This window comes from Glycine soja, chromosome 12, assembly GCF_004193775.1.
Source record: "Glycine soja cultivar W05 chromosome 12, ASM419377v2, whole genome shotgun sequence".
NCBI classification, from domain to species: domain Eukaryota; kingdom Viridiplantae; phylum Streptophyta; class Magnoliopsida; order Fabales; family Fabaceae; genus Glycine; species Glycine soja.
The window spans coordinates 11,622,750-11,649,651 of NC_041013.1; the positions used below are offsets into that span (position 1 = coordinate 11,622,750).

Consider the following 26,902-nt stretch of genomic DNA (forward strand, 5'->3'; position numbering starts at 1 on the left):
AAATTTTGTATTTTCATCTTTCATGGATGCATTTGCCAGCGGGTGAGAAGATGAAAAGTCAAAAAATATTATATGACAAATATGTTCTTATACTGACAATTAGAAATGACTACATTGACAATTATTTCACTGATAAATTTTTTCCTCTGTGTCACATATGCTTATTTTATTAATGTTGACCGCCGAACGTTAACTCTCAGATAATTTTGTATTTTCATCCTTCAAGTATGCAATTATCAACAATTTCAAAGAGAAGAATGTTTATTTACCTAAAAAAAATTCAATTATTAACTCTGCCCACAGGAAAGGAAAAGGCGCTCTTACAGCAAAATCTTTGTATTCTAATACACATTTGATTTACAACTGGCAAGTATAGTTTAGGCGAGTATTTATAAATTTAGTTTTAAATGATCCTTATTTTACAAAATGGATTTTAATTAGAACTGAGTTTGAGATGTTTTACATTTAAAACTTTTTATTTCAAAACTTGAAATGTTTACTAAATACATTTTTTTTACTCAAGTGTACTTCTAATCGTAACTTGATTTTAGTTAAACATAACAAATAAAAAATTTAACTCGGTTGAATATGATTTATAAATTATTGTAAATTTTTTAATAACTATATTCAATTCGATACAAAAAGTTCAAAACAACTAAATATAAGTTTGAGTGTGTCTCTAATTGTAAGCTAGCCAAGCATAGACCTACATCATTCTGACTTGAAGGATTGGTCGTCTTTTATGGATAAGTTATAAGCATTTATGAAAGATGGGTTCGTCTGCTTGACCTTGGATTTAAAATTTTAGATAACTTCCTTTTTAGTAAATAAAATAAATTGAGGTGCTGAAAAATTTTCAGATTTATATTGCTTGAGTTGTATAGAGTTGAAGTGTAGCAATGAGTATGTCATGAATTTTAGAGATGAGAATAGGTAGGATTTGAGAAGGTTATTCTAGTATTCGTCTTTATACTTACATTTAAAAATAATATTCATACTTATTCTATACCGGTATGGATAATAATTTTATTTCTCATTCTTGTACATATTTATATATTTATATCTACACCTGTAACTCATGTTCGTGTAAGGTTAATAATAATAAGTAAATGAAAAATTAATTTTTCGCTTGATATCTTATGGATAACCATTGGATCCAGATATATTTTACCATTTCTAGATACTGCGCATTGAGGGTGGCCACTGAAGTCAATTTGAGTAATATAAAAAGATGCAGGGGTTGCACGTTGGATCGAATTCATTTTGAGTTAATATTTTTTTAAAATAATTTATTAAATTTATACTAATTTTATTTGAAATTTATTTTTATATTTTTTTAAAATTGAAAAAATAGCATAATAGAAAATTAATGTTTAACGTTAATTAAAAAAAATTATACATAGAAATCAAAGAAATAGGATTTATAACTTAAACATCCTACTCAATCATTGAAACCCCATTGATTTAGGTAAATTATATAAAAAAAACTAAGATAATTAAATTTTGCCTTTTTAATTTTAATATTTGAGAAATTATAGAAAAAAATTTCTTTTATCTTTTATGGAGTATTTGGATTATAAGTGAAGTAGAGAGGAAATGAATATGAAAAAAAAAAGATAGAAACAGCAGAGAAATAAAGTAGAAAATGTGTTGTGTGAATGAATAGAAATAAAAATACATAATTTTCTTGCCTTGTTTGGATGAGCAAAAAAGGTCGTGGAAGAAATAAATAAATTGTATGAAAAATATTTTATATTAATTAAAATAAATTAACCCTTCCCAAAAAAATATTTTATTTCATTATTTTTTCTTAACATAAATTTATTTATTATCTTTTTAATTTTTGTTATATAAATATTTAATATTTTAAGAAATTAAAATAGAAATTAAAAATGAGAGAGATCATCTCCTCTCATATCATGCCAATGGGAGGCAATTTATTTTAGGTGTCACAAAAAAATTATATTTTTTTCTTATTTCACCTCCCAAACATATCATGGAATTTTGATATTTCTGTCTTGTCTCTCTCATTTCTAATTTTCTTTTCTTTATTTTCATAAAAAAAACAAACAGATAGTTAGAGTTTCTAAAATGATCTTAAATATTATCGTTATAATAAAAATATTTGATAAGAGTATTTTATCATTCCTTTATACAAAATTTGATGAGAAGTGGAGCAATTTTAATAATGTCAATTATTTTTCTTATATTTTAGTATTTTATTTGCTTGTTCCATTATGTTAAAATAAAATATTAATAAATAAAATTAATATTTAAAATCTATTGATTTCCTTCAGTCTGCACCTCGACTTTAGTTTAATGAGTGGGAACGTGTCAATATAATAAAGTTGCGAAACGTGGCCTCATAACAAACAATCTTATAATAGAATCAATCTACCTTATCAATCACTGAGCAGTGATTTTTTATTTATTTATTAAAATCACCATTTTGATCCATTCCGAACCATGTGGCTGCTCTTGATTGACTCAATTGCAATTCATATCAATCATGCATGATTCCATGATGCAAGTTACAACCACCTCTGGGTAATAATTCAATAAAAATTTCCCCTTTCTCAATATAAAATTCTCTCTCACCTACCCAACAGTTCCCTTCTCTGTACATATTCATCACAATGTATGTATCATTTTAGTTTCCTTAAATCAAAACTAAAAAGAAAATGTATTTAACCTCATGGCAAATATTATCACATAAAAAATTGAAGTTTTTTTTATATATATAAAATACAAATATCTTTCAAAAAACAATATATATTTGTTTGAGTGAGATAAATTTTGAATATTCATTATATATTTCCAGAACTTGAAATAATTAAAAATGATTAAGTAAGAATAATATCGTGTGAATTAATTTACATGTTTAATAATATGTACCAATTAAAGTTGATCTTATTCTCTTATTATCAACCTTAATTGTTACTTCATATGACTTAGTAAAACATATGATGACACATATTTTCCTTCCTTGTTTGTCATGAATCTTTATTTTTCCATTGAACAAATGGGAACAAAGATCAAGTTGATACTAGGAACATTGGTAAATGATGTGAAACAGAAGAGATAGGAACAACTTGAAGAAAAGAAAGATCACGTCGGCAAGAACGCGTTGTTGTCAAAGAACGTGGGCTACAAGAAAAAAGTTGCGGGCAAGTCACGTGCTCAAAAGTCAAAGTTCCCTTATTTATACCCCATATCCTCATTTTCTCTGTCTCTCTAAGTAAAATCTTAAATTTCTGAACATTGAACAACTCTTCACACAACAAAACTTTTTTCTGGCATTGTAGCATCATGACTGGCAGAGAAATCCTCCATATGATGAAGGTAAGTAGAAAAAGAAAACAAAAACCTGAATTCTTTTATGCAAATTAATCTAGCATGCCAAATTAATTTACATGTTTGTGAACTAATCTAGTTTAGTTTATTCATCGGTAAGTTTTGCATATGCAACTTCTTGCAATATTATGGAGTTATCTTGAGGTTTCTTGATTTGGATGCAAGAAAATACAACTTGTTTGTTCTTTCAACTAGTTTTCTGAACAGTGCTTGATATGCTATGATTTTTTTTCAATGTCTTTTTTCTTGCTTAGAAAGTATATATACAATTTACAAAGATTTTATGCGATAAGGTAGATTGGAAAATTTACAACGCATTGCACAAATATGTGGAAATTCATTTGGAGTGCGCTTAGTAGCATCTAAAACTGATAATTGCAGACCATTTTCCTGTGCTCGTATTAAGATATTGGTGTGCTGAGTTTTCAATTGGGAAACAAACCATTAACTTTGTTTCTGATTCGTATTCTAGCTCAAATGCTTGACATGACAGTGTACAATATGGCAGTTCAATTACTTTCCATTTTAATTAAAATTAGAACTCTACATTTTTATTTTTATTTATTTTCAAGAAAAAATCGTTTTCAAACATGTTATTAGTTAGTTTCAAGGTCAAGCTTCCGAAGATTTACTTTGATCATCATGTGTCTAGGTGAAAGCAGGGTTTGGAACACCAGACACAGGGAATGGAAAAGGCAAAATATCAAAACACATTACACATGGCTTTCACTTGATGAAGGGCAAATCAGCGCATCCTATGGAAGATTATTTAGTTTCAGAATTTAAGCAAGAAAAGGACAGAGAATTAGGCTTGTTTGCAATATTTGATGGCCACTTAGGCCATGATGTAGCAAGCTATTTGCAGAACCACCTTTTCCAAAACATCTTGCAACAGGTAAGGTTACTTTCATATTTCATATATAATTTCGTGTTTGGTCCCATTTTCATGAAAATTGTAATGGACAAAATTGAGATACACTTCTTTAGATGTTGCCATGTTGGCCTTGTCTTCGATCAGAATTGAAGTTTCAGCATAATAATCCGCAAATGCATATCTTTATTACGCATACGCATATTACTGAGGTGAAACTTCAATTTTGATAAGAGAACAACACTAACAGAATCTAAGGATCTGTATCTAAGTGTTGTCAAATACTTATTTGGTAGACCTCCCCACTGTTTGATAAGTAACGCTTTTCACACCATCTAATAATGATACACTTCTTCTAAACCGGCTTCAAGTGATTCTTCTTTGACTCATTTTTATGTTTGGTGCAAGCAGCATGACTTTTGGACTGAGACAGAAAGCGCAGTGAAAAAAGCATACGTTGAAACAGATGAGAAAATATTGGAACAAGAACTTGTGTTGGGGCGAGGAGGGTCAACAGCTGTGACTGCAATACTTATTGATGGTCAGAAGCTTGTAGTAGCAAATGTTGGTGACTCAAGAGCTATTATCTGTGAGAATGGAAAGGCAAGACAACTATCAGTGGATCATGAACCAAGCAAGGAAAAAAAATCGATTGAGAGGCGTGGGGGTTTTGTATCAAACATTCCAGGTAGATAGCTTTTTGATGTTGTTATAACACAGTTTTTTATAAACAACATATTTTCATCTGTGCAAACAACATATTTAAGCACTTTTTCAATAAACTCTCCTTAAATGGTCACTTATTTCTTAGTTTTCCTGTGAAGTTTACATGTCATTTTGATAAGTTTAAATATGCTCTTCCAAATGTTCCTTTAGTCTTGAGAATCATTTGATTTTCAGAGTTTCTACAACTCTTAGAAAAACTTGCTTTGCAAGTATGCTATAATCTATACATTCATTTTGGTTTCAAATAGAATTGCATTAGAAATTATGATGAAAAGTTGGCAATCTGAATTTCTGATTCCTGCAGGAGATGTCCCTCGAGTAGATGGACAGCTGGCAGTAGCAAGGGCTTTTGGTGACAGGAGCCTGAAGATGCATCTTAGTTCAGAACCTGATGTGATTGTACAGGAAGTAGATCAACATACAGAGTTTCTTATTCTGGCTAGTGATGGAATATGGAAGGTTAACTTCTTTTGAAAAAAATTCTTTGTTTATAAATAAGTTTTTATGGGAAATCGATCATAATCGGATTTCATTGGAAATCATGGTGTGCTGTATTAGTGTCTTAAAAACCCTTGTTAGCATTTTCCCTGAAAAAGGGTTTTTGTTTTAAAATTTTCTTTTCTTAAAGTTTTATTTGGCCTAATAACTTCTTTTACAGAGAAGAGAAGAGAAGCTCAAAGTAAACTTAATCGAACACTACCTTAATAAATCTAGGAGACACTACTAAATATAAAACTAGTAGGGAGGGTGGGGAATATAGCAATTTATCAAATCTCCATGATGGATTTTTGCATTTTCTACTTTTATTTAGTAATCCCCATATAACTAAGAATTTTTTTCCCATGATGTTTTCAGGTTATGTCAAACGAAGAAGCAGTGGAATCTATTAGACAAATAAAGGATGCTCAAGCTGCAGCAAAGCAATTGATTGAAGAGGCAGTTTGCAAGAAAAGTAAGGATGACATATCTTGCATAGTTGTGAGGTTCCAATGACATGTTTTTGGTTAAGCACAGGAATCCTTTCCGAAACCCAAGAATGAAGGCCCTGCTGGACATTTAGCTAGCACTGATTGCATGTATAAATGATTCAATAATAACTTTTGCTTTTTCAAGAGATTTTTTTTTTAAACTGTTTGCATCTTAATGAGTAGTTGTTACCGCCACAATTTCCATGTATAAGTGTATCTTCTCACCTGTTGAATGGTAGATGAGAGAATTAAATAGAATAATCATGGCTTTAATGTGTTTTTTCCAGTATGTCAGAGCTTTTTTAGTTTTTTTTTTTCATGTAAGTTTATTTTTTTTATTTTTGTTTTCTGTAAGATATTTTTTTATATTTTTAGTTCCTATAAATTTGTGTTTTTTTTAAAAAATTAAAATTTTAAAAAGATTAAAATTGAAAAAACAGAAAATTATAGAAACTAAAAATAAAAATAAAAACTTAAGGAACCAAAATTGGAAAAACGTTAACTATCAAAAGCTAAAATTAAAAAAATAAACCTACAAATATTAAAAATAAAAAATAATAACTTACACATACCAAAAACATATTTAAGCAAATAATCATTTTTAAATACTTCAATTTTTAACTACATAATTAATTCTACTTTTTTCTTATTATATCCTATCACACACACATATTTCTTCCTTTAATTTCTCTTACCAAGTGTCACTTTAAGTGTCTAAAAATATTTTTATTTTAATATTACGTTTTTTTCTCATATACATAGACTTTTGGGATTGAATAAAAAATAATCAAGGAATATAAGTCCCTCTCGCTCGGGGAACATATGTTGACGGATTTATTTTCCATCTTTTATTGGTATCACTCGTTTATTTATATCATATCTTTATTTTAGTTTTTTTATTTTGACCAGTATAGTTATAGATTATATTTTTTGGTGAATCAGTATAGGTCTACATAATGCAAAGTAACGTGTTATTTTATCATTTTGTATTAAATAATTCATACTATAAGCCATTTTTATTTATTTTGACCACTGAACTAAAAAAATTTAGTCCAATACTAAACTTGGCAATTATACCAATATTCAATAACAAAAGTCGATCGTAGCTCACCCTTAATATGTATCTGTAGTACTAAAATTAGTAAACAAATATATATTTCATCAATAAATTTTAATTTTTAGCTTATGGCATATTAGTTTAAGAAAATTAATTAAATAGCTGAAATCAAGAAGAATATCAATTTTAAAAATAAAATGTGTGATGTGAAAAAAGTTGGGTTGAGTAAGATAAGGTTTATTATTATATTGTAGTTATAAGTAAAACTTGACTTAAATTTTTTAAGTAAATCTTTGAGTTTGAATCTGATGATAAAAAAATAATTGAAAGAGAAATCCCATTAAAAAAGTTAACGATGACATGGTATATGCATCTAAACATGTCATGCTATATGTAATCTCGAAGAGATCACTAATGTGGTATGTTTACATGTATGTTACTGTTATCGGTAAATAGTTATAAAGATAGTTAAAAAAAATGATGATATCAAATTTAATAATTATTTTTTAAGAACTAAGACATGCAAAAATTAACCATATTTACAAATGGGGTTATGTCAACATGGGTCTGGCACAATGGCAAAATGATTGGCAACTATTTGGGATACTATCATTTTTATTGGTATTTCCAGCACTTTTTAACATGTCAAAAATACCCATAAATAGCATGTTATGTTTTTCATTTCTAAAATGTCTATATTTTTATTTTTTTTTGTAAAACTTTAATCACTAGTGTTACTTGCTTCTATTAGTTTCCCTTAGTCTCTTTTTCCAATCATTTGTTATCTTTGATGGTGTACATGTATTATTTATAAATATACGATAAATTTTTTTAATAAAAACATATAGATTATCCTTTCATATGATTATATGGATTAATAATTATCCGTATGAGTCATAGAATTAACTTCTTCTACGTATGGTAAGTTTGGGTCTTTCATATGCTTCATATGACCTCACTATATATTGAGGAATAATTAAATAAGTAGTCAATTTTTAAATAACATAATCACTATTTTTCTTATTTTAATATAACATGGTTTCTTTTTCCCTATTCAGTATAACTAATTGTTAAGATTTCGTTAGCAGTATGGAATTAAGAGATAACCCTTATCCTAATTTCTTTTATTAAATTTTTTCTCTGAATGTATAGAAAAAAAACTTGTGACAAGATTTTGTTGAAAAAGTATAAGATTTTACTGAACAAGATTCTGCTTCAATACCTTATTTTGATGACATACTATTAACTTCTGTCATAAAAGAAAGCATAGCCATGTGTGTGCCATACTTGTGAGGCATAATGATATCCTATTTTTAATTTAGTAAAGATTGTCATTGCACACCTGATTTTCAGTTATTACTAGAATTGAGTTACAGAACAGCGTAGCCAGTATAATTCTTATATTTTGAAATTCCTATTATAAAGGTTCAATTACTTCCCTTCTTAAACTTAAACCATTCTTATTATTTTTTATTATGTGAGAATAGTTACTCAACCAATTAAGATAAATATCTTTATTAAACCATCCTTATTATTTTGTAAAGAAGATAATGGGACAGTTTGCTTAAAATAAAAAAAAAGTGTTTTCCAAAAAACACAATTTTCTTTAAAATAGATAAGATTTGCTTTTTTTTTAAAAAAAAGATTATTTTTAAGAAAAATTAAACAAACACACCAAAACACATAAAATTACTTACTTTATTAAAAAATATTTTTTAATAAATAAGTTTAAATAAACAGACTCGATCAGTTTTTTAAAACTTAAAAAAATCAAGATAAGCACTTTTAAAAAAAATATTTTTTTAATAAGAGATAAAATTTACTTCTTAAAATAAATAGAAAATTATTTTTTAAGTATAAGAAATTTAAACAAATACACTAAGAGCATGTTTGTTTTTCAGTTACAAACGGACGTTTGGAGCAAAACAAAGTGTGCAAAAAGTATCTGGACCCTTCCTTTTAATCTGCAAAGCTGAGTTTGTATACCATTATATTTACTTTGGAATTCATGTATCACATTTTAAACTAAAATTCAAACGTGCCCTAATTAAGAAAATAGAAAGTTGCTTATTTTATTAAATTAGGCATTTTTTTCAAAAAAAAAAATTAAGAGTAATTAGTATATAGTGTTATTTAAAAAGAAATTTTTTATTCAATAAAGTTTTATCATGTATAACAAACTTATTGACTTTTATATATTTTTTAATAAAAAAACTAGTTGAATTTTATATTAATTATAGTTTTTACCAATTAATTATATTAAATATCATTATTATAATTAATTAATACAAAAAATATATTTTGACCATACATAGATGGTAAACATTTTTCTTTTTCTTAGACTCATAAGTAACTATTCCTTTATAATATCATTATTGTTGGATCGAGTGGTCTCACAATAATTAAGAAGGGGATTGAATTAATTATTCCTAAACCTTTACTAATTAAAAAATTACTCTTCTAAGACTTTTACTAAGTTGTTAATAGAATGAGGAGTAGAAGAGAAACTTAACAGAAAGTAAAAGCGAAAATTAAAATGCACAACGGAAAGTAAAAGAGCAGGGAAGAAGGAAACAAACACATAAGAGTTTTTATACTGGTTCGGTAACAACCCATGCCTACATCCAGTCCCCAAGCGACCTGCGGTCCTTGAGATTTCTTTCAACCTTGTAAAAATCCTTTTACAAGCAAAGATCCACAGGGGATGTACCCTCCCTTGTTCTCTTTGAAACCCTAGTGGATGTACCCTTCACTAGAACTGATCCACAAGAGATGTATCATCTCTTGTTCTCAGTCAAACCCGAGTAGATGTACCCTCTACTTGTACCACAAAGGATGTATCCTCCACTGTGTTAAGACAAAGATCGCAGGCGGTTAATCCTTTGACAAGTGTCGTTTTGAATAAAAAGAATTCTCAGACTGTGTCGTTTTGAATTCTTTGACAAGGAGAAGAGAGACACAAAAGAATTCAGGCGATTAGTCATTTGTTCTTTTGGAAAAGGGAGAAGAGAGACACAAAAAGAATTGAGGCGGTTAGTCCTTGGCGAATTTTTTTTGGCAAAGGGAGAAGAGAATGAAAAGATGAATAGCACAAGTTTTCAAGGTTTGGAAAACCAAAAAACTTAAGAAAGCTTTTGGTACAAAGAAGAAGAAGAAGTTCAAAGAGATTCAAGGCTTGTAAAGGATTGTAAGAGATTGATTGGAAAAGTATTCAAGATTGAAAGAATGAATTAATAAGTGTATTGAAAAACAAATCAAAGTCTTGCTTTTATAGACTCTTCTGGTCAAGACAACCATTTAGAAGAATTATAACTTTTAGAAAAACTTAAAACCAATTTGAAAAAGTCAAAAACCTTTTGAAGAGTTACATCTTTTGGTAATCGATTACACAAAGCTTTTATGTGAAAGGATGTGACTCTTCACATTTGAATTTGAATTTCAATGTTCAAAGGCACTGATAATCGATTACCAAAACATTGTAATCGATTACAACTTTTTGAAATTAATTGAAACGTTGTAAATTCAATTTGAAAACCTTTTCAAAACCATTTTGCTACTGGTAATCGATTACAACAATCTCGTAATCGATTACCAGAGAGTAAAAACTCTTTGGTAAACATGTTTTGAGAAAAATCATGTGCTACTCAATTTTTGAGAAAAACTTGTCATACCTATCTTGATTAAGCCTTCTCTTGATTCTTGAATCTTGAGCCTTGAATCTTGATCGTGGTTCTTGAGATCTTGAACCTTGAATCTTGATTCTTGACTCTAAACTTTTTTCTTGAGTTTTGAATTCTTCTTGATTCTTATCTTGAACTCTTGAATTGTTCTTGATTCACTTGAGTTCTTCTTTAATTGATCTTTGAGCTTTTTGTCATCACCTTTGTCATTATCTTTTGTTATCATCATTGTTATCATCAAAACACCTTTGAATCACCTTTGATTCACCATGAAGCTTTGCTTCTACAATTATTTGTTTTAAAAAAAACAATTTTCTTTAAAATAGATAAGATTTGCTTTTTTAAAAAGCAATAGATTATTTTAAGCAAAATTAAACAAACACACAAAAACACCAGGAAATTACTTACTTTATTAAAATAATATTTATTTAATAAATAAGTTTAAATAAACAGACTCGGTCAGTTTGTTTAAACTTTTAAAAAAGAAATTTTAAAATAAGAAATTTTAAAAAAAATTTAATAAGAGATAAACATAAGTTTGGAGCAAAATAAAGTGTGCAAAAGTATATAGGCTCTTCCTTTTAATTTGCAAAACTGAATTTATATATTATTAGATTTACTTCAAAATTCATGTATCACATTTTAAACTGAAACCAAACATGCACTAATTAAAAAAAAGTTACTTATTTTATTAAATTAGACATTTTTCAACAAATATTTTTAAAAAATGATAAGTATACAGTGATATTTAAAAAAATCAATTTTTTATTTAATAAAAATATATCATGTATAACAAACTTATTAAATTTTATATATTTTTAATATAAAAAACTTGTTCACTTTTGTATTAATTATATTTTTTTGCCTATTAATTATATTAAAACTATCATTCTTATAATTAATTAATATAAAAATATATTTTGACAATACATATATATAGTAAACTTTTTTTTCCCCTTAGAGTCATAAGTAACTATTCCTTTGTAATATTATTATTTGTTTTGAAATGACAAGAAAGGAAAGCAATCCCCAAACATTCCATAAAAGATTTTGACTAGGGACATCAATTTCAATTTTATTTTTTCATAAACATATCTTAAAAGTCAAAAGGGATACATGAAAAAGGATAAGGTAAATTAAATGCAATCAAACTATGTGAAAATGAAACTAACTTTTGGCCATCTAGTCAAATCAAAGTAATTCCCTGTGTGAAGGCTCACCCCTTATGGTACACCCCACACATGATCTAGAATTTTCTTCATGCATCCACGTGTGATGATGCCAACACAACCCAAATCAAAAGTAAAATCCAAAACTTTGCATAGCATATAGCATCATACCAACTTTGTAGCATAGTTACACATAGCCAAAACTGATGACTGCAACGAATTGTCAAACTGCCACATACCCTCTTTTGCATGGTGACACCAAATGCTATGCAGCCACGCCCATCCTATTCAGCTATCCCTATCACCTACATCTTCTCTCTCTCATCAACACCTTAACCTAACCACCCTATATAACTCACTCCTTATTCCCCTCTAACAATATCCAATCTTCACTCACTCTCTAATTTACTACAGAAAAAAAAAAAGATGAGTAGTGTTTTTTCAGAACACAAATTCCAACTTCAACCCTCTCACCAACTTCTCTCCCTCAAGAAATCCCTGAGGGACATAGACATCCCAGTCCCACCAAGGAAGCTCCTCACCCGCCGCTCCGCCGCCGTCCACGACGTCTCCGGCGACATGTTTTCCGATGACACCCTCCGGCACAAGTACCTTCCCCACAATGGCTCCACCGACTCCTCCGACGATGACTCCGGCGACCCCTACGCCTCCGATCAATTCCGCATGTTTGAGTTCAAGGTCCGGCGCTGTACTCGCAGCCGGAGCCATGACTGGACAGACTGTCCATTTGTACATCCCGGCGAGAAGGCCCGCCGTCGGGACCCTCGCCGGTTTCATTACTCTGCAACAGTCTGTCCAGAGTTTCGCCGCGGTCAGTGTGACCGTGGCGATGCATGTGAGTTTTCTCATGGGGTGTTTGAGTGCTGGTTACACCCTTCTAGGTATAGAACCGAGGCTTGCAAGGATGGTAGGAATTGCAAGCGAAAAGTTTGCTTCTTTGCTCACACCCCTCGCCAACTCAGGGTTTTGCATTCCAATGAAAATAGCAACAAGAAAAAGTGCACCAATATGAGCCCTCATAACAACAACAACAACACCAACAATTGTTGTTTGGTTTGCCATTGCTCTTCTTCTACTCGTTCACCAACTTCAACCTTGTTCGGCATGTCTCATTTTTCTCCTCCATTGTCACCACCTTCTCCTTCTTCCCCTTCTAGGTTTGAGACCAACCATCATCATGGTGTTGTGAAATATAATAAGGATGTGCTCTCTGAGCTTATGTGTTCCATGGAGGGTTTGAATTTTGGTGAGGCTTCACTTTTGTCTGCTGCTTCTAAGCCTCACAACAATTTTTCTTCTTGGCTTGATGTTTCTGAGGATCACAATCAAAAACAGTTCAGTACTCTTTCACCAACCATCACTGCTTGTGGAAGCTTTTCCAACAACGGAAATGGGAGATTTTTGAGAGAAGAAAGTGGGGTTGTTGATGATGTTATTTCCCCAGATCTCGCATGGGTGAATGAATTGCTGATGTAGATTATATGCATTTGAAGATGATGATGACAAAAAGTGGTTCGTGGTGGGAATTGTGATGAGGATTTACCAAGTGTAAATACATGTTGGAGCTAGCAACATATATTACATCCTTGGCTTCTTTTCTTATTATTGTTTTAAGAATATTATTGCTTTCTGAATTTGTTTTAAGATTTGTCAAAATTAAATTCTGTAATTTTTATGTCCATTAATTAGATTTGATCTTTTATTCCGAGGATTCTGTAGAAAGTGAAACTGATTCTTGGAATGGGATGTTGAATTTTTCTCTCTGTTTTGGATTTTTCGTTGGCTTTAATTAATTATCTTCTTGCTCCGTTAAGCTCATTATCTGTGTCGTGGAATAAAGGTTTAGATATTTTGTAATTCTGATGTGTTGTTGGTACTAAAGCAAATAATAAGCAAATTGTTACACATGGCAAGCATGCAATGTTTATCGTGACCAAATTTAAGATAATATTCCAAGAAATTTTATTAATAATATTCCAAGAAATTTTATTATATGCGATGCTGTATTTCTTTACTTGATTTTGGGGGCTAATGGAGTATTGTTTTAACACTTAACACACTCTTCACCCAGATAATGATTTTTCGTGAATCACGAGGTGGGCACCCAAATTAATTATTAAGGGAAATAATTTTCATTAATAAATAAATAAATTATACACAATTTTGCTCTGTCCGTTGCATTATTTTTATTTTACATTTTTCTGTTTTATATAACTTTTGTAGCATTCTCTTTCTTTTTCTGTACATTTACACTAGTTATTTTAGATGTCTTTTTTCTTTTCTTTTTGTGTCTTATTTTACTAAATAAAATTTCCTCAACTATTATAAAAGAAAATGATTTAAAAATGAAATTCAGGACACTCAACGAGTAGAACAAAAACCTTTATTGCTGCAAATAAAATGTTGGGACATAGTCTTATATTAGCTTTTATTTTAGTGAATAGTGTTGTTTTTACTTAAATTTTTATAATATTTCTCTTTTTTTCACATCACATTTTATTTTATAATTGCTTTCTTCTTTTTCCTTCTATCGTAAGTCAGATTACTCATCTTATATATTTTACACTTTTTGCCCCTTCTCTTTTGTAGAAAGTGTAACTGTACGTGAAAGAATGTTGCTTAGGATTTTTAAGTAAAATTTTCTTAAGTTTCGTTTTTAAAAAAAATACTTTATATCTTATTTTGATTTTATATTTTATATTTTAAAAAGAAAAACTAAAATGCATAAAGAGGAAGAAGGGTTATCGGTTTAAATGTATTTAGAGTCGTATTTAAATCTGATTTTGATTTTTATATTTTAAATTTTTAGATTTAATTTGTGCAGTTCTATAAATTTAGATTTTAGTGGTTTAGTTCGCGTGTGATTGATGGTTATCTTCCATTTTTTCACAAGCTAGGTTCATTGAACATTTAATCACTACTCGTTTGTTCAGTACTCTCATACATAATTTTAGGTCATATTGGAAGCGACAACGAAATTCTTAGCTCTACTATATATTCTGAACAAATAGTTCATATAAACAGTGGATACTTGTCTTCTTCGTAAACGTATCGAATAAAAATTGGAGCCATACGGAAGTATATGATGATGAAAACAATAGAGTAATTTCAATAGAGTACGTATGTATTTTTGTTGCAAAATTCTCCCTATTATAGATGTGTTTAGTTTCTTTCAATGTTGTGCGCTATGAGTTGGAGAGCTCTTCATTGCTCTGATAATAGAGGTTGTAATTGGAAGAATCATATTCATATGTAGTGGACATGGCCATGTAGGGAACTTGGCGTACGAGACATTAAATTATAGATAGTTGTATTTGTTCTATTTTAGCTTTCATAATCTAATTAATTGGGTTTTTACTCATTATACAAATCCAGCATTATCTTCTTTTTAAATGACTCATGTAGTATCCGAATTAGTCATTATTAGTAGCAGTACATGTTATTTATTTATACGTCCTTTTCACTAACATTAATTTTATGCTATTTTTACATTACTAAACAAGGAAAGCACACAACCCATCACACTCAACTCATTACTTGCATTTTTCCAAATTTCAGAAAGTGTAAAAAAAAATGTGTAGATACATTGTACGTACTAGCGTTGGAAAGAGAAGTCCTTATTACCGTTTGCAATTAAAGATAACTGTACGCTTGCTAAGTTGGGTTTTACCCAATGCGGATTTAATTTGAATTTTAATTTGAGTGAAATGTAATCTGATATTGAAGACTATTTTTTTTCTAGATCGGGAGACAATCCTGCCTTGGGTAAAACCGCTAAAAACAATCAAATTTTCCTATTTAACACAGTTATATCCAAATTCGAATTTGAAATCTGTAGTTAAGTTTAATAACTCCACGTCATGTGTGCTTGGTAGTAATGAAGAATATATTTTAAGTGGGTATCAAGTGAATGTATATTCCAATTTCACAAGCACTTAATTGAATTTAGATCCAAATTGGGTGGGGGCAATTAAAATAGAACTTTGTTGCTAGCTACTCATTACTCCTTATAGAACAACATTAAAGCATAGAGCAAACAGGGATAGTGTGCTATTCTTTGATAGTGTAACATTTGTTTCCTAGGAGATAAACTTATCTGAAAGACAGGTAAGGCAGTGATGAGGGAATGACCCATAAGGATGTGTATGGAATAAGGCTTTTTGGTGGGGTTTGCTGGTTTGGTGAGGCAATGGGTTAGTTAGTGATTGCCATAAACTCACACCTAATGGTGTGGGATGGGGGAGCACCCCATGCTAAAATGACCCATTTTGGGGTTTGAGGTCCCCCTCTCTGCCCTTAACTTTGTGTCCAAATTTGATGTTCCTTTAACAGCAGCTTTTGTGGGACAAGCAGCCCATACTCTTACTATTGTTTGTGACTTTCTTCATTTTTGTGAATTTAGGGCATGACTACCGACACCTGTGAAATGGGTACATTGTTTTTTTGTCATAGACCAATTGATATATACATAAGAGTTTCAATGCTCGTGCACTGTGGTATATTTCAATCAGTGGTAAAGAGTTTCAATTCAATTTTGTTGCAGTTGAGATCTGGCGAGGGTTGTTCCAAGACTTCAAGTACATTATCATGTTGGCTGAATAATGAGTTGTCCCCTTCCTTCCTTCTATGACATTCAAAATGGTCACTAAATTTGTATGTATCTGCAAAATATATATGTTCGTTTGTTCTCTGCACGAATTGCACGTTCCAGAATCTACCAAAGAATAAAACTGCCACATGAATTAATTTTACTTTACACGTCGTTGTCCTTGGTTTAATAGCATTGCATGCCATTACCCAAGAGCAATTTTTTCTTGTTTTGTCAAGACCATGAGCAGTTATACTCTTCTATAAATCGCAACGTTATAACCCATTTCTAAATAAAGATGAAATAATCTTCACACTGGTTGGTTCGTTTATTAACTTGTGAACTAACATGCTAATATTCAAGGGTGGCTTTTAAGATTAGACATTTTGCATGCCCATTCAAATGTAAATTGAGTAGGTTTGACTTTAAATGATGATAATTTATTAACCTGTCAGCCAACATGCTAATCTGCTAAACATACATTTAATTTTTTTTCTAGTTAGACCTATGCTCAATAGTAAGAAGACTCTTTTACCTGTCCTAGACAAATTCTAACCGGTGTACGTGTTTTAAAAATAGAAAGATTTTTTACTGGAATACATGAAATTATATTGTTTATACTTAAAAGAGGTTTAATTCAGTTGGTTAAATAACGTATCTAAATTGTTATAAAATCCTTATTTCCTATTTTTTATTCCTACGGTTAAAAAAAATTGTGCTACCAATATTGTTTTTTTATTTTCCTTTCATTTTCTTGAAAGCTAAAATAACAAGTTAAGAAAAAGAGTAAGAGCACCTTCCTAATGCGCATGCATGCCATTAAAGAAGGCCATCCTGTAGTTCTCTGATTCTCTCTTAGCTGAGGATTTTCACTTTCAAGTTCTGCACCATTTCCAGCATGTGTGTTTCACCGAAAATTCTATAGCAGTCTTAAAAAGTTTTGGTCCATCGGTGGTTCTTGTCGGCCGCTCAAATAAATTAATTAGTTTTAAAAAATAGTTATTTAAAAGTACTTATCAATCTTATAAATATGATTATTTTAAATAACTTATTTTTATTTAAACAAATAATTATCATTGTAAAATAATAACTTGTTTTATAAAAATGATTATTTTAAATAATTTATTTTAATTCATTCGGTTATGTAATTGATTTTAGATATATCTTGTTGTATAACAAATTATATAATTAGTTTACTCATATTTTAAAAATAATAACTACTTATATAAAATTAGTTATAATTATAACTATAATATCCACTTATAATCTATTTATTTATTAATTATGATCATAGATATGTAAATATTCAAACCATCATCACCTTTACCCCTTACCATACAATAAGATCTGTTAATTTATTAATTAAAATGATGTATGGTTGTGATTTCGTTTGGCAATCCGTTGAACAAGTAATTTTGTCTGAAATTGTTAATTTTACACATTGGTGCTGAGGTTAATTAAGCAATGGATAACCTCATTTTGCCGCATGGAGGAGATTATGCACATTGATCCACGTACAATTATTCAATATTTTAAAAAATGTATACATTACATGTTTTTGTTATTTTTCAGTCCAATATGACAGGTTGTAGTTACGTACTAGCTAGTTGGACTGTCCACAAAAATGCAGACGTTTAGTTGGGCTTATCTATCATAGATTGGGCAAAACTGTACTAAATTGGTCCGTCTATCAATTAATAATTTTAAGGGACTTAAAATTTTACTTTTCCCAGAATTTGGAAAAGTCAAAATGTGGGAAAAAGAAAATAATACTCCACCATTAAGACATTATCACAACTGCTGAGTCATGACGATATATGATTTCCATTTTCTTCGCTTTTCCCATATCAAGCACTAATATCTTTTTAACATACAATTAGAGTTTCCTTTGTAAAGCTACCCAACCTACAATTTAATAGAGCCCAATCCGAAATAGAAATGAATTAAAACTAACATTGACTATTGATGACATGCATTACGAAAAAAACAAAGAGTCAAATTCAGCTCAAGAAATTCATAGAATGCTATGCTAAAATCTTTTTGCCGTGAACAAGATCTACATATTTATTCGTTAATTTTAAAGCTAAAACCAACGCTGGGGATCTGCTAGATTAGTGTTAAAATGCCAATTTTTTACTTAGTTGAGAAGAATAAATAAAAATAATAATAAAAATATTATCTTATGTAGCGTGCATGAACCCTTCTATTCTTGCGAGGAAAGCACTTAAAAGTAAGGAAACATGAGTTGCATAAACAAGTGAGGGGACTGCATATTATGATAAATACAACATGATGGGCAGCCTTAGAACTTAGAAGAGGCATAATGAATTTTGCCCTGTTTTATTTGATGAATTCAAAAGCACATATGTTGTTATAATCAGAAGCAAGAAGCAACAAGGCCATGAAGCAAAAGAAGCTGACCCAAATAGAAACGCTGAAGCAACCCAAACAGAAATGCGGAAGCAAACAAAGAAGAAGGAAGAAGGCCAACAAGGGAAATCAATAAACTAAATTACCTCACATTAGCAAATAAGAGGTGAGTTGGCAACTGAGTAGTGGACCGAGATTCTTCTTGTCGGTAGGGTAGCACATTCCATTATTGTCTCCCTCGCATTTGCAATTTCGTTTTCTTCCAAGGCACACAAGATGCCAAAATCCGTTAGAAATAGTAGTAGAATTCACTATATATAGATGACTGATGTATTCTAATGGATAGCAGTGAATAAAATCTATTCTTCCTTACCTTGTTCTGGAGATACCTAGACCTCGAATGCTAGGACTCTTTACTTGCTCTTAACAACTTTGGTGCTTTCATTGATTTTTCCACCATGGCAGATTCCACTCGTTCCAAATCTAATTGGGAACGTCTCGAGGAAGCCATAGCCAAACTAGCTGCCAACCAAATTCACGTCTTTGAAAAACTTGAGGACCTTATCCACCGTGTCACCATCCTTGAAAACAATCCCACCCCAGCAACCTCACCTTCATCTTCCTCAGCCATTCCTGCACCAACACAAGCTTTAATCACACCACCAAAAATGAAACTTGACGTCCCAAGGTTTGACGGCTCTGACCCTTCGAGATGGGTTTTCAAAATCACACAATTTTTTTTAATATCACTCAACCCCTGAGGCAGAGCGTCTCACTATCACATGTTTTTACATGGAAGGGCCAGCTTTGGCCTGGTTCCAATGGATGACGCGCAACCATCAGCTCACCACTTGGGCAAGCTTTCTGCAAGCCATTGAGGCACGATTTGTGCAATCTCCGTACGAGGACCCAACAGGGATCCTCTTCAAATTGAACAAAACAGGGACAGTCAGTGAGTACCTGAACCAATTCGAGGTGTTGGCCAATCGCATCGTCGGTCTTCAGCCTCCCCTTCTCTTGAGCTGTTTTGTGTTCGAGTTACACCCTGACATTCACCGCGAGGTGCAAGCTCTTCAGCCTCTGACCTTGGTCCACGCCGCCAGGTTGGCTCGCCTCCAAGAAGATAAGCTCACCGCAAATCGACAAAGCCATCGCCCTAGCGCCGCCCTCGGCATCGCCTCACCGTCACCACCCCATGGCCCCAATTTCTACTCACCATCTTCCCCAACAAACTCCTTTTCAACCCCAAACCCACCCTTGCTACCTCCTCCTGCCAAACCACCACTGTTACCTCTCAAACGCCTCACTCCTGTCGAGTTGCCAAGCCGGCGAGAGCGCAGGCTCTGTTTTAATTGCAATGAGAAGTTCACGCGGGGGCATCGTTGTGCCTCCCGGTTCTTCATCCTCATCATGGATGAAGACCAAGCTGAACCAAATGCGAACCCTAATATATGCCCTGCTCCATGTCCTGATAATACACCCCAACCCGAACCGCCCCAACCCGACCCACCCCAAGCCCAAATCAGTTTTTGTGCATTGTTGGGACACTCCGCACCAGAAACCATTCGTCTGTTGGGCCGTATCTCAATCCAGAACGTGGTGATTTTGGTTGATGGCGGTAGTACGCACAATTTCGTGCAAGCCCACGTGATCAAGCACATGGGCCTTCCCGCTCAATCCACTCTAGCTCTGAGGGTACTCGTAGGAAATGGTAACGAGATTGAGTGTCACCATCTCTGTCCAAATGCTCGAGTTTAGGTACAGGGTCACGTGTTCACCACGAACCTCCACGTTCTTCTGATATGTGGTGCTGATGTGGTCTTAGACGTGCATTGGTTTAAATCGCTTGGATAGACTATAATTCGCTGACCATGAAATTCGTCCACAATGGACAACTTATTGAACTTCGGAGTGACACCAACAAGGACCTCCAAGCTATATCCCCACCACAATTGCACCGAATGCTTCAGACAGACGGTGCCAGTGAATACTTTCACCTTCGTGTTTGCCCGCAAGCTCTTCCCTCCCACACCACTCACCCAAACATCCTCAATTTAACCATGCAATTTGCCTCACTTTTTCAACCACCCACCACCTTGCCACCATCCAGACCCACCAACCACGCCATCCACCTCACCCCAAACTCGACCCCGGTCAACATCCAACCGTACCGATATCCTTACTTTCAGAAACAGGAAATTGAAACTCAAGTGGCCACAATGCTTCAAACAGGGATAATCCGACCGAGCACGAGCCCCTTCTCGTTGCAGGTGCTGTTGGTCAAAAAGAGGGACGGCTCGTGGCAGTTCTTTGTGGATTACAGAGCCTTGAATGCTCTGATGGTGAAGGATAGATTTCTGATCCCAACGATAGATGAGCTCTTAGATGAGCTTGGTGGCGCAAGCTGGTTTTCAAAGTTAGACCTGATGCAAGGATACTGCCAAATCCTTATGGCTGTAGATGATATTAGTAAAACTGCCTTCCGGACACACCACGGCCACTACGAATTTCTTGTAATGTCGTTTGGCCTATGCAACGCACCATCGACATTCCAGGCGACAATGAACAGCACCTTCGGACCGTACCTGCGTAAATTTGTTATCATCTTCTTCGATGATATCTTAATTTATAGCAAGACATTCTCGAAACATCTACAACATCTCAGAACCACTGTCCTCAACACCAATCAATTCTTTCTGAAACTATCGAAATGCTCCTTCGCGACCTCCTAGGTGGAGTATCTGGGGCATCTTGTGTCTCATCGTGGGGTGGAGCCCGTGCCGACTAAGGTCAAAGCAGTGCAACAATGGTCGACGCCCCAATCAACACGTGCCCTACGCAAGTTCCTAGGCTTATCAGGCTTCTATAGATGGTTCATAAAAGGATATGCCAGCATCGCGGCTCCACCTACACGACTTCTAACTACGGATTCATTTCAATGGAACCCTGAGGCTACACAGGCATTCGTAAGATTGAAGGAGGCTTTGTGCTAAGCTCCGGCCCTGAGCTTGTCAGATTTCTCCCTCCCCTTTTTCGTGGAAACATACGCCTCCGGGATTGGCATGAGAGCAATTTTATCCCAGCAGAGCCATCTGATCGCCTTCTTCAGCAAACCTTTTTGCTCCAAGTTGCTCAGGGCATCCACATATGTCCGGGAACTTGCCGCAATCACCACTGCGGTCAAGAAATGACGCCAATACCTGCTCAGCCACCACTTCACAATTCTCACTGACACCGCAACCTCAAGGAGTTAATGGTGCAAGTTATTTAGACGCCGGAGCAGCAAATATACCTAGCACGATTGCTAGGATATGACTATACTATTTAGTACCGCGCCGGCAAGGCAAACACCGCTGCAGATGCCCTATCGTGTTCGGTCAAAAAACAGCTTCAACCAACTCTTTCTTCTAACAATTCCAAATTTATTTTTTTTGCAGGAACTTCAGAAGGAACTGTTCCAAGACTCGACTTTTCTGGAGTATCACTAGCAAATTCAACAAGCTCCCCAGGAATATCCCGAGTGTTGCATCCGCCAGGGCTTCATCCTCAAAAAGGGGCGCATATGGTTACCAAAGGGGTTGTCGTCAATTCAAATGATTCTCGCCGAATTTCATGCCACCCCTACTGGAGGTCACATGGGGATAGCGAAAATCTTAGCCTGTCTCAGCGAGAATTTTGTTTGGCTGTCGATGAAGAACAATGTACAACTATTTGTCTCCACTTGCGTTGTGTGTCAGCAGATCAAATACGACCACTGTAAGCAATCGGGGTTGTTGTGCTCTCTCCCAGTTCCGACGAGACCCTAGGAAGACCTCTCACTTGATTTCATCATGGGATTGCCATCTTTGCAAGGACACTCTGCCGTACTGGTGATCGTTGACCACTTCTCTAAAGGGGTGCATTTGGGATTGTTGCCGCAACATTACATAGCATCCACCGTCGCCATAATCTTCATGGAAACTACTGGCAAGATTCATGGGATGCCTTAAAGTCTGGTCTCAGATCGAGACCCTTTGTTCGTGAGCCACTTCTGGCAAGAGCTGTTCAAGCTTAGCGGAATGAAACTCAGGATGAGCATGGCGTGTCATCCCCAGACGGACTGCTAAACGGAGGTTATGAACCGTGTTATCGAGCAATATCTTCGGGTGTTTGTTCACCAGAGACCGTCGACATGGGGTCACTTCCTGATGTGGGCTGAATGGTCTTACAACACCTCCACACACTCGGCCACCGGAATGTCGCCATACGAGGTCACCTTTGGAAAGAAACCGCCAAACATTCCATAATATTTGGAGGGAGATTCAAAAATAGAAGTCATAGAGGAGTGGCTGACCAATTGTGACACCATACTCAAGAGTTTGGTGAAGAAACTGGTCAAAGCTCAACAGAAGATGAAGCAGTATGTAGACAAGCAGAGACGGGAAGTGACATTCGAGAAAGGTGATTGGGTTTTAGTCAAACTAAGACCCCGACGACGGTCAACGACAACAACTAGTACTTATTCCAAGCTAGCTAAAAGATACTATGGACCTTTTCAGATCACTAAAAAGATAGGACCAGTGGCTTACAAGCTCGACCTGCCAACAACATCCCGAATCCACCCGGTGTTCCATTGTTCTCTACTTAAACCATATCGCCCATCAATGGTGTCAACAAAGATCCCTGTTGCTCTACTAGCTTCGGCTGAAGACAATCACCCCATCATTGTCCCTCTCACCATACTGGATACTAAGTGGCAATCTTCAGGTGACGACAAACAATTATTAGTGCTGGTTCAATGGGAAGGTTTGTTGCCAAAAGACACTTCTTGGGAATCTTGGGAAGCACTGAAGGCTGAATACAACCTTGAGGACAAGGTCATTTTGGAAGGACCAGGGAATGTTATGATCAGAAGCAAGGAGCAACAAGGCCATGAAGTAAAAGAAGTAGACCCAAACAGAAACGCAGAAGCAAACAAAGAAAAAGAAAGAAGGCCAAAAAGGGAAATCAATAAACCAAATTACCTCAGGGATTTCGTTAGCAAATAGGAGGTGAGCTAGCAGCTGAGTAGTGGACCGAGATTCTTCTTGTTGGCAAGGTAACGCATTTCGTTATTGTCTCCCTCGCATTTGCAATTTTGTTTTCCTCCAAGGCACACAAGATGCCAAAATCCATTAGAAATAGTAGCATAATTCACTATATATAGATGACTGATGTATTCTAATGGATAACAGTGAATAAAACCTCTTCTTCCTTACCTTGTTCTAGAGGTACCTAGACCTCGAATGCTAGGACTCTTTACTTCCTCTTAACATATGCAATCCCATATGCCCAAATAGAAAAGTGCTGACCAAGTGTGGGTAATATTGACAAAGTGAATGCAATCCAAATGTTAAAATTTAGAGTGTTAACCCAAATAATATGTTTTTTTATTGTTTTACCTGAGAACCAAAAATGTTAAGATTCTGATCATCTTTATCTGACACGACTGTGTTTGGGTGCTAAACTAGACTAAGCGGGCATGTGGCAAAAGTTTCAGTTTGTAACGGTCAATTTATGCTATAAACTTGACTAATTTGTGTGCACCCTCTTTGTCGGGTTCAACATCTATTCAAATGTAATTTATTTAAGCTTTCTTGCCATGCAATTTGATATGACTTCTGAGTCTCAATTCCATTTTGATTTGAAGTCCAGAACAAGTATTCTAACATGCTTTGTGAAAATACCTATTTATATAACTATAATATTAGATTATTATCTTAAATTTATTTTTTCTTCCATTTCATTTTCATCTCTCTTTTTTTTTATTTCTCACCATATATTTATTTATCACATTAATCATAACCAAAAAAATTTATCAAATTAATCACTTTCTTTCTTCTTTTATATTTTCTTTCTATCTCTTTATTTTGTTAGTCTCATACACCTTAATAATGGGGTGTACATTTAGCCTTTTTCTTATTAATAATTGGCTTTCTATTAGTGACATTTTCTAAATGAAAAAGTTTAAATACCATTTCTTATATTTCATTTCCATCCAATTTTTTTATACTTTTCTTTATTTTCTATTACATCACAATTTTATCATTTAATTTTTCTTTTTTCACATGTTTTCTTTTCTTTCTATTTTTCTTATTTTTCCACTTCAATCCATTCCATTTCGAGGTAAATTAAATCCCCTCCTATACATACAATCAAAAAAGATAAAAACGGAATTACATAAAAAATTAAGAGGAGAAAATAAATGAAAGAGTATATGTTTAGATTCACATCTAACACAAACATATTAGTAAAATGATGTCATTTCATTATCCAAAACCAAATACTCAAATTGTCAATTTTGTCAAAACACATTTAAAACATACAAAGATCATATGTGTGTGTGCACTCACCTCTAAAGGCTCATGATAAGTTGTGGATTGTAAATTCATATTGTCTCACTAAGGTCAATTCTAGTCAATTGAGAATAATGGATCAAGCATAGTAAAACAGTTGAACCTTTAATATTGGACTTCAAACCGGAGCCTCCGAAATCCAGACGTGAACACACTAAAAAGAATAATGAGAAAGTTGCGTGATAAAAAGATTGAAAAAAGCTTTAATAAGAGAAAATTCAATCCCATTTGGAGAGTACAATTATTATTATTATTCTAGATAAATATGCTTACTTAGCCTGTTTTAAAAAAATTTGTAGATATATTCCACTAAACTTATATTAAAAAAATGCAAATACCACGATGATGTAGTTGCTGGAAAATGGGCACTGAATAGTGAGCTAGCGGCCAAAAGAGAAATGTAATCTTTTCTTGAGCCTTAATTCTCTAATTTTTTTAGAGCCTTAAAATAGATGAAGTGTATAAGTTAAATTTAAATTTATAGAAAAAAACTCAATTCATTTTATCTTCCCATTGTATTCTCTAATAAGTACTTCTAGTGAGGAGCAACCCCACAATTGTATTTTCTTAAATATAGAGAATCAAATTAATGAATGAAATTTATAAAAAAATAAAATATAAAAAAGTATGTGATACTCACTTTATATGCACTCACAGTTAAGAAAAAAAAATAAAAATAGTTTTGAAAGTTACATTAGTTTCATAAATTTAGAATTACTGATTAATTTGAATAAATTTTCTTATTACCGGGAATTTCTTGAAAATGATTTCCTATAAATTAACATCTTACTAACTTAATGTTTTTATCTTACATGGATATTAAATTCGCTTTTTATAATTTATATGTGTAACTTTTTATATTATTTTGAATTTTTAATATGTTATTAATTGTTAATTATTTAATTTAAATTTTAATAAATATATTTTAATAGATATGTCAATAAATATTTAAATATATTTTTATATAGACATGTTCCAAAATTATTATTATTGGGATGTTGTGCTAAGTAGGATTCTCTTTTCTTTCTTTCAAAATGTATCACACATCACATGCCCCTTTTAAACATTTCTAATTTTGTTAGTTTTTATTTTTTTTCTATTTAATTTTTAATTTAATTAGATTGATATTTTTAATTACTATAATTTTATCAAATTAGTTTCAATAACTATTATACTTGTTTTAATTAACATATTTGCTTGTGTATTTTTAATTTAATTTATTTTCCATTTTAGAACAAATATTTTTTTGTACAGTAAACAATTATTGTGCAAACTTAATTTTCATGACAAAGCTCCCTTTTAAACATCTCGCTTCATCTTAATAATTGAAAATGTAAAAAAAAATAGAAAATAACATCAACAATCAAACTTAAAATTTTATATGTTTAATTAGAAAAAAAATGTTTCAAAAATAAGTGAGTAAGAAACGGTAGAAGCTTACTTTGCAAAAATAATTAAGATTGATATGTCAAAATAATTGCCACGTTTATTAAGATACATACCAAATGATATAATTAATTAGAAACGACAAAAGACAATACATCAAAATTAATAAATAAAAATAATTGATGGGGGAGAGGGACATCCTCCATCCAGTACATCCCAAAATAAGTACATGATTGTTTTGTTGCATATCCTTCCCTTATATAGGTGAGACCAATTATTGTACATGAAAATCTTCTGAGACAATCATAAGGCTATAGTTGTCCACTCCATTTCTGAAT

The 26,902-nt window shown here is 32.7% G+C and overlaps 2 protein-coding genes across 2 annotated transcripts; both read left to right on the forward strand.

Annotated features, from left to right (window-relative positions):
- Window positions 1-3,228: 3,228 nt before the first annotated feature.
- Window positions 3,229-6,208, forward strand: LOC114378077 (probable protein phosphatase 2C 58). The gene is made up of 5 exons (XM_028336593.1): window positions 3,229-3,342; window positions 4,007-4,249; window positions 4,637-4,913; window positions 5,256-5,410; window positions 5,807-6,208. Exons 1-5 carry the CDS (start codon window positions 3,310-3,312, stop codon window positions 5,942-5,944), a joined length of 846 nt encoding a protein of 281 aa, XP_028192394.1. The 5' UTR covers window positions 3,229-3,309; the 3' UTR covers window positions 5,945-6,208.
- Window positions 6,209-12,193: 5,985 nt separating this feature from the next.
- LOC114379279 (zinc finger CCCH domain-containing protein 2-like) lies at window positions 12,194-13,616 on the forward strand. Its single transcript, XM_028337912.1, has one exon. The coding sequence runs from the start codon at window positions 12,252-12,254 to the stop codon at window positions 13,320-13,322; it is 1,071 nt and encodes a 356-aa protein (XP_028193713.1). The 5' UTR covers window positions 12,194-12,251; the 3' UTR covers window positions 13,323-13,616.
- Window positions 13,617-26,902: the final 13,286 nt, after the last annotated feature.

Excerpts from the sequence above, each read along its gene's own strand:
- LOC114378077 (XM_028336593.1), top strand. The coding sequence starts at position 3,310 with ATGACTGGCAGAGAAATCCTCCATATGATGAAG. Across the intron at positions 4,250-4,636 it reads TCCAAAACATCTTGCAACAG|CATGACTTTTGGACTGAGAC; the intron begins GTAAGGTTACTT and ends TGGTGCAAGCAG. Across the intron at positions 5,411-5,806 it reads CTAGTGATGGAATATGGAAG|GTTATGTCAAACGAAGAAGC; the intron begins GTTAACTTCTTT and ends TGATGTTTTCAG.
- LOC114379279 (XM_028337912.1), top strand. The coding sequence starts at position 12,252 with ATGAGTAGTGTTTTTTCAGAACACAAATTCCAACTTCAACCCTCTCAC.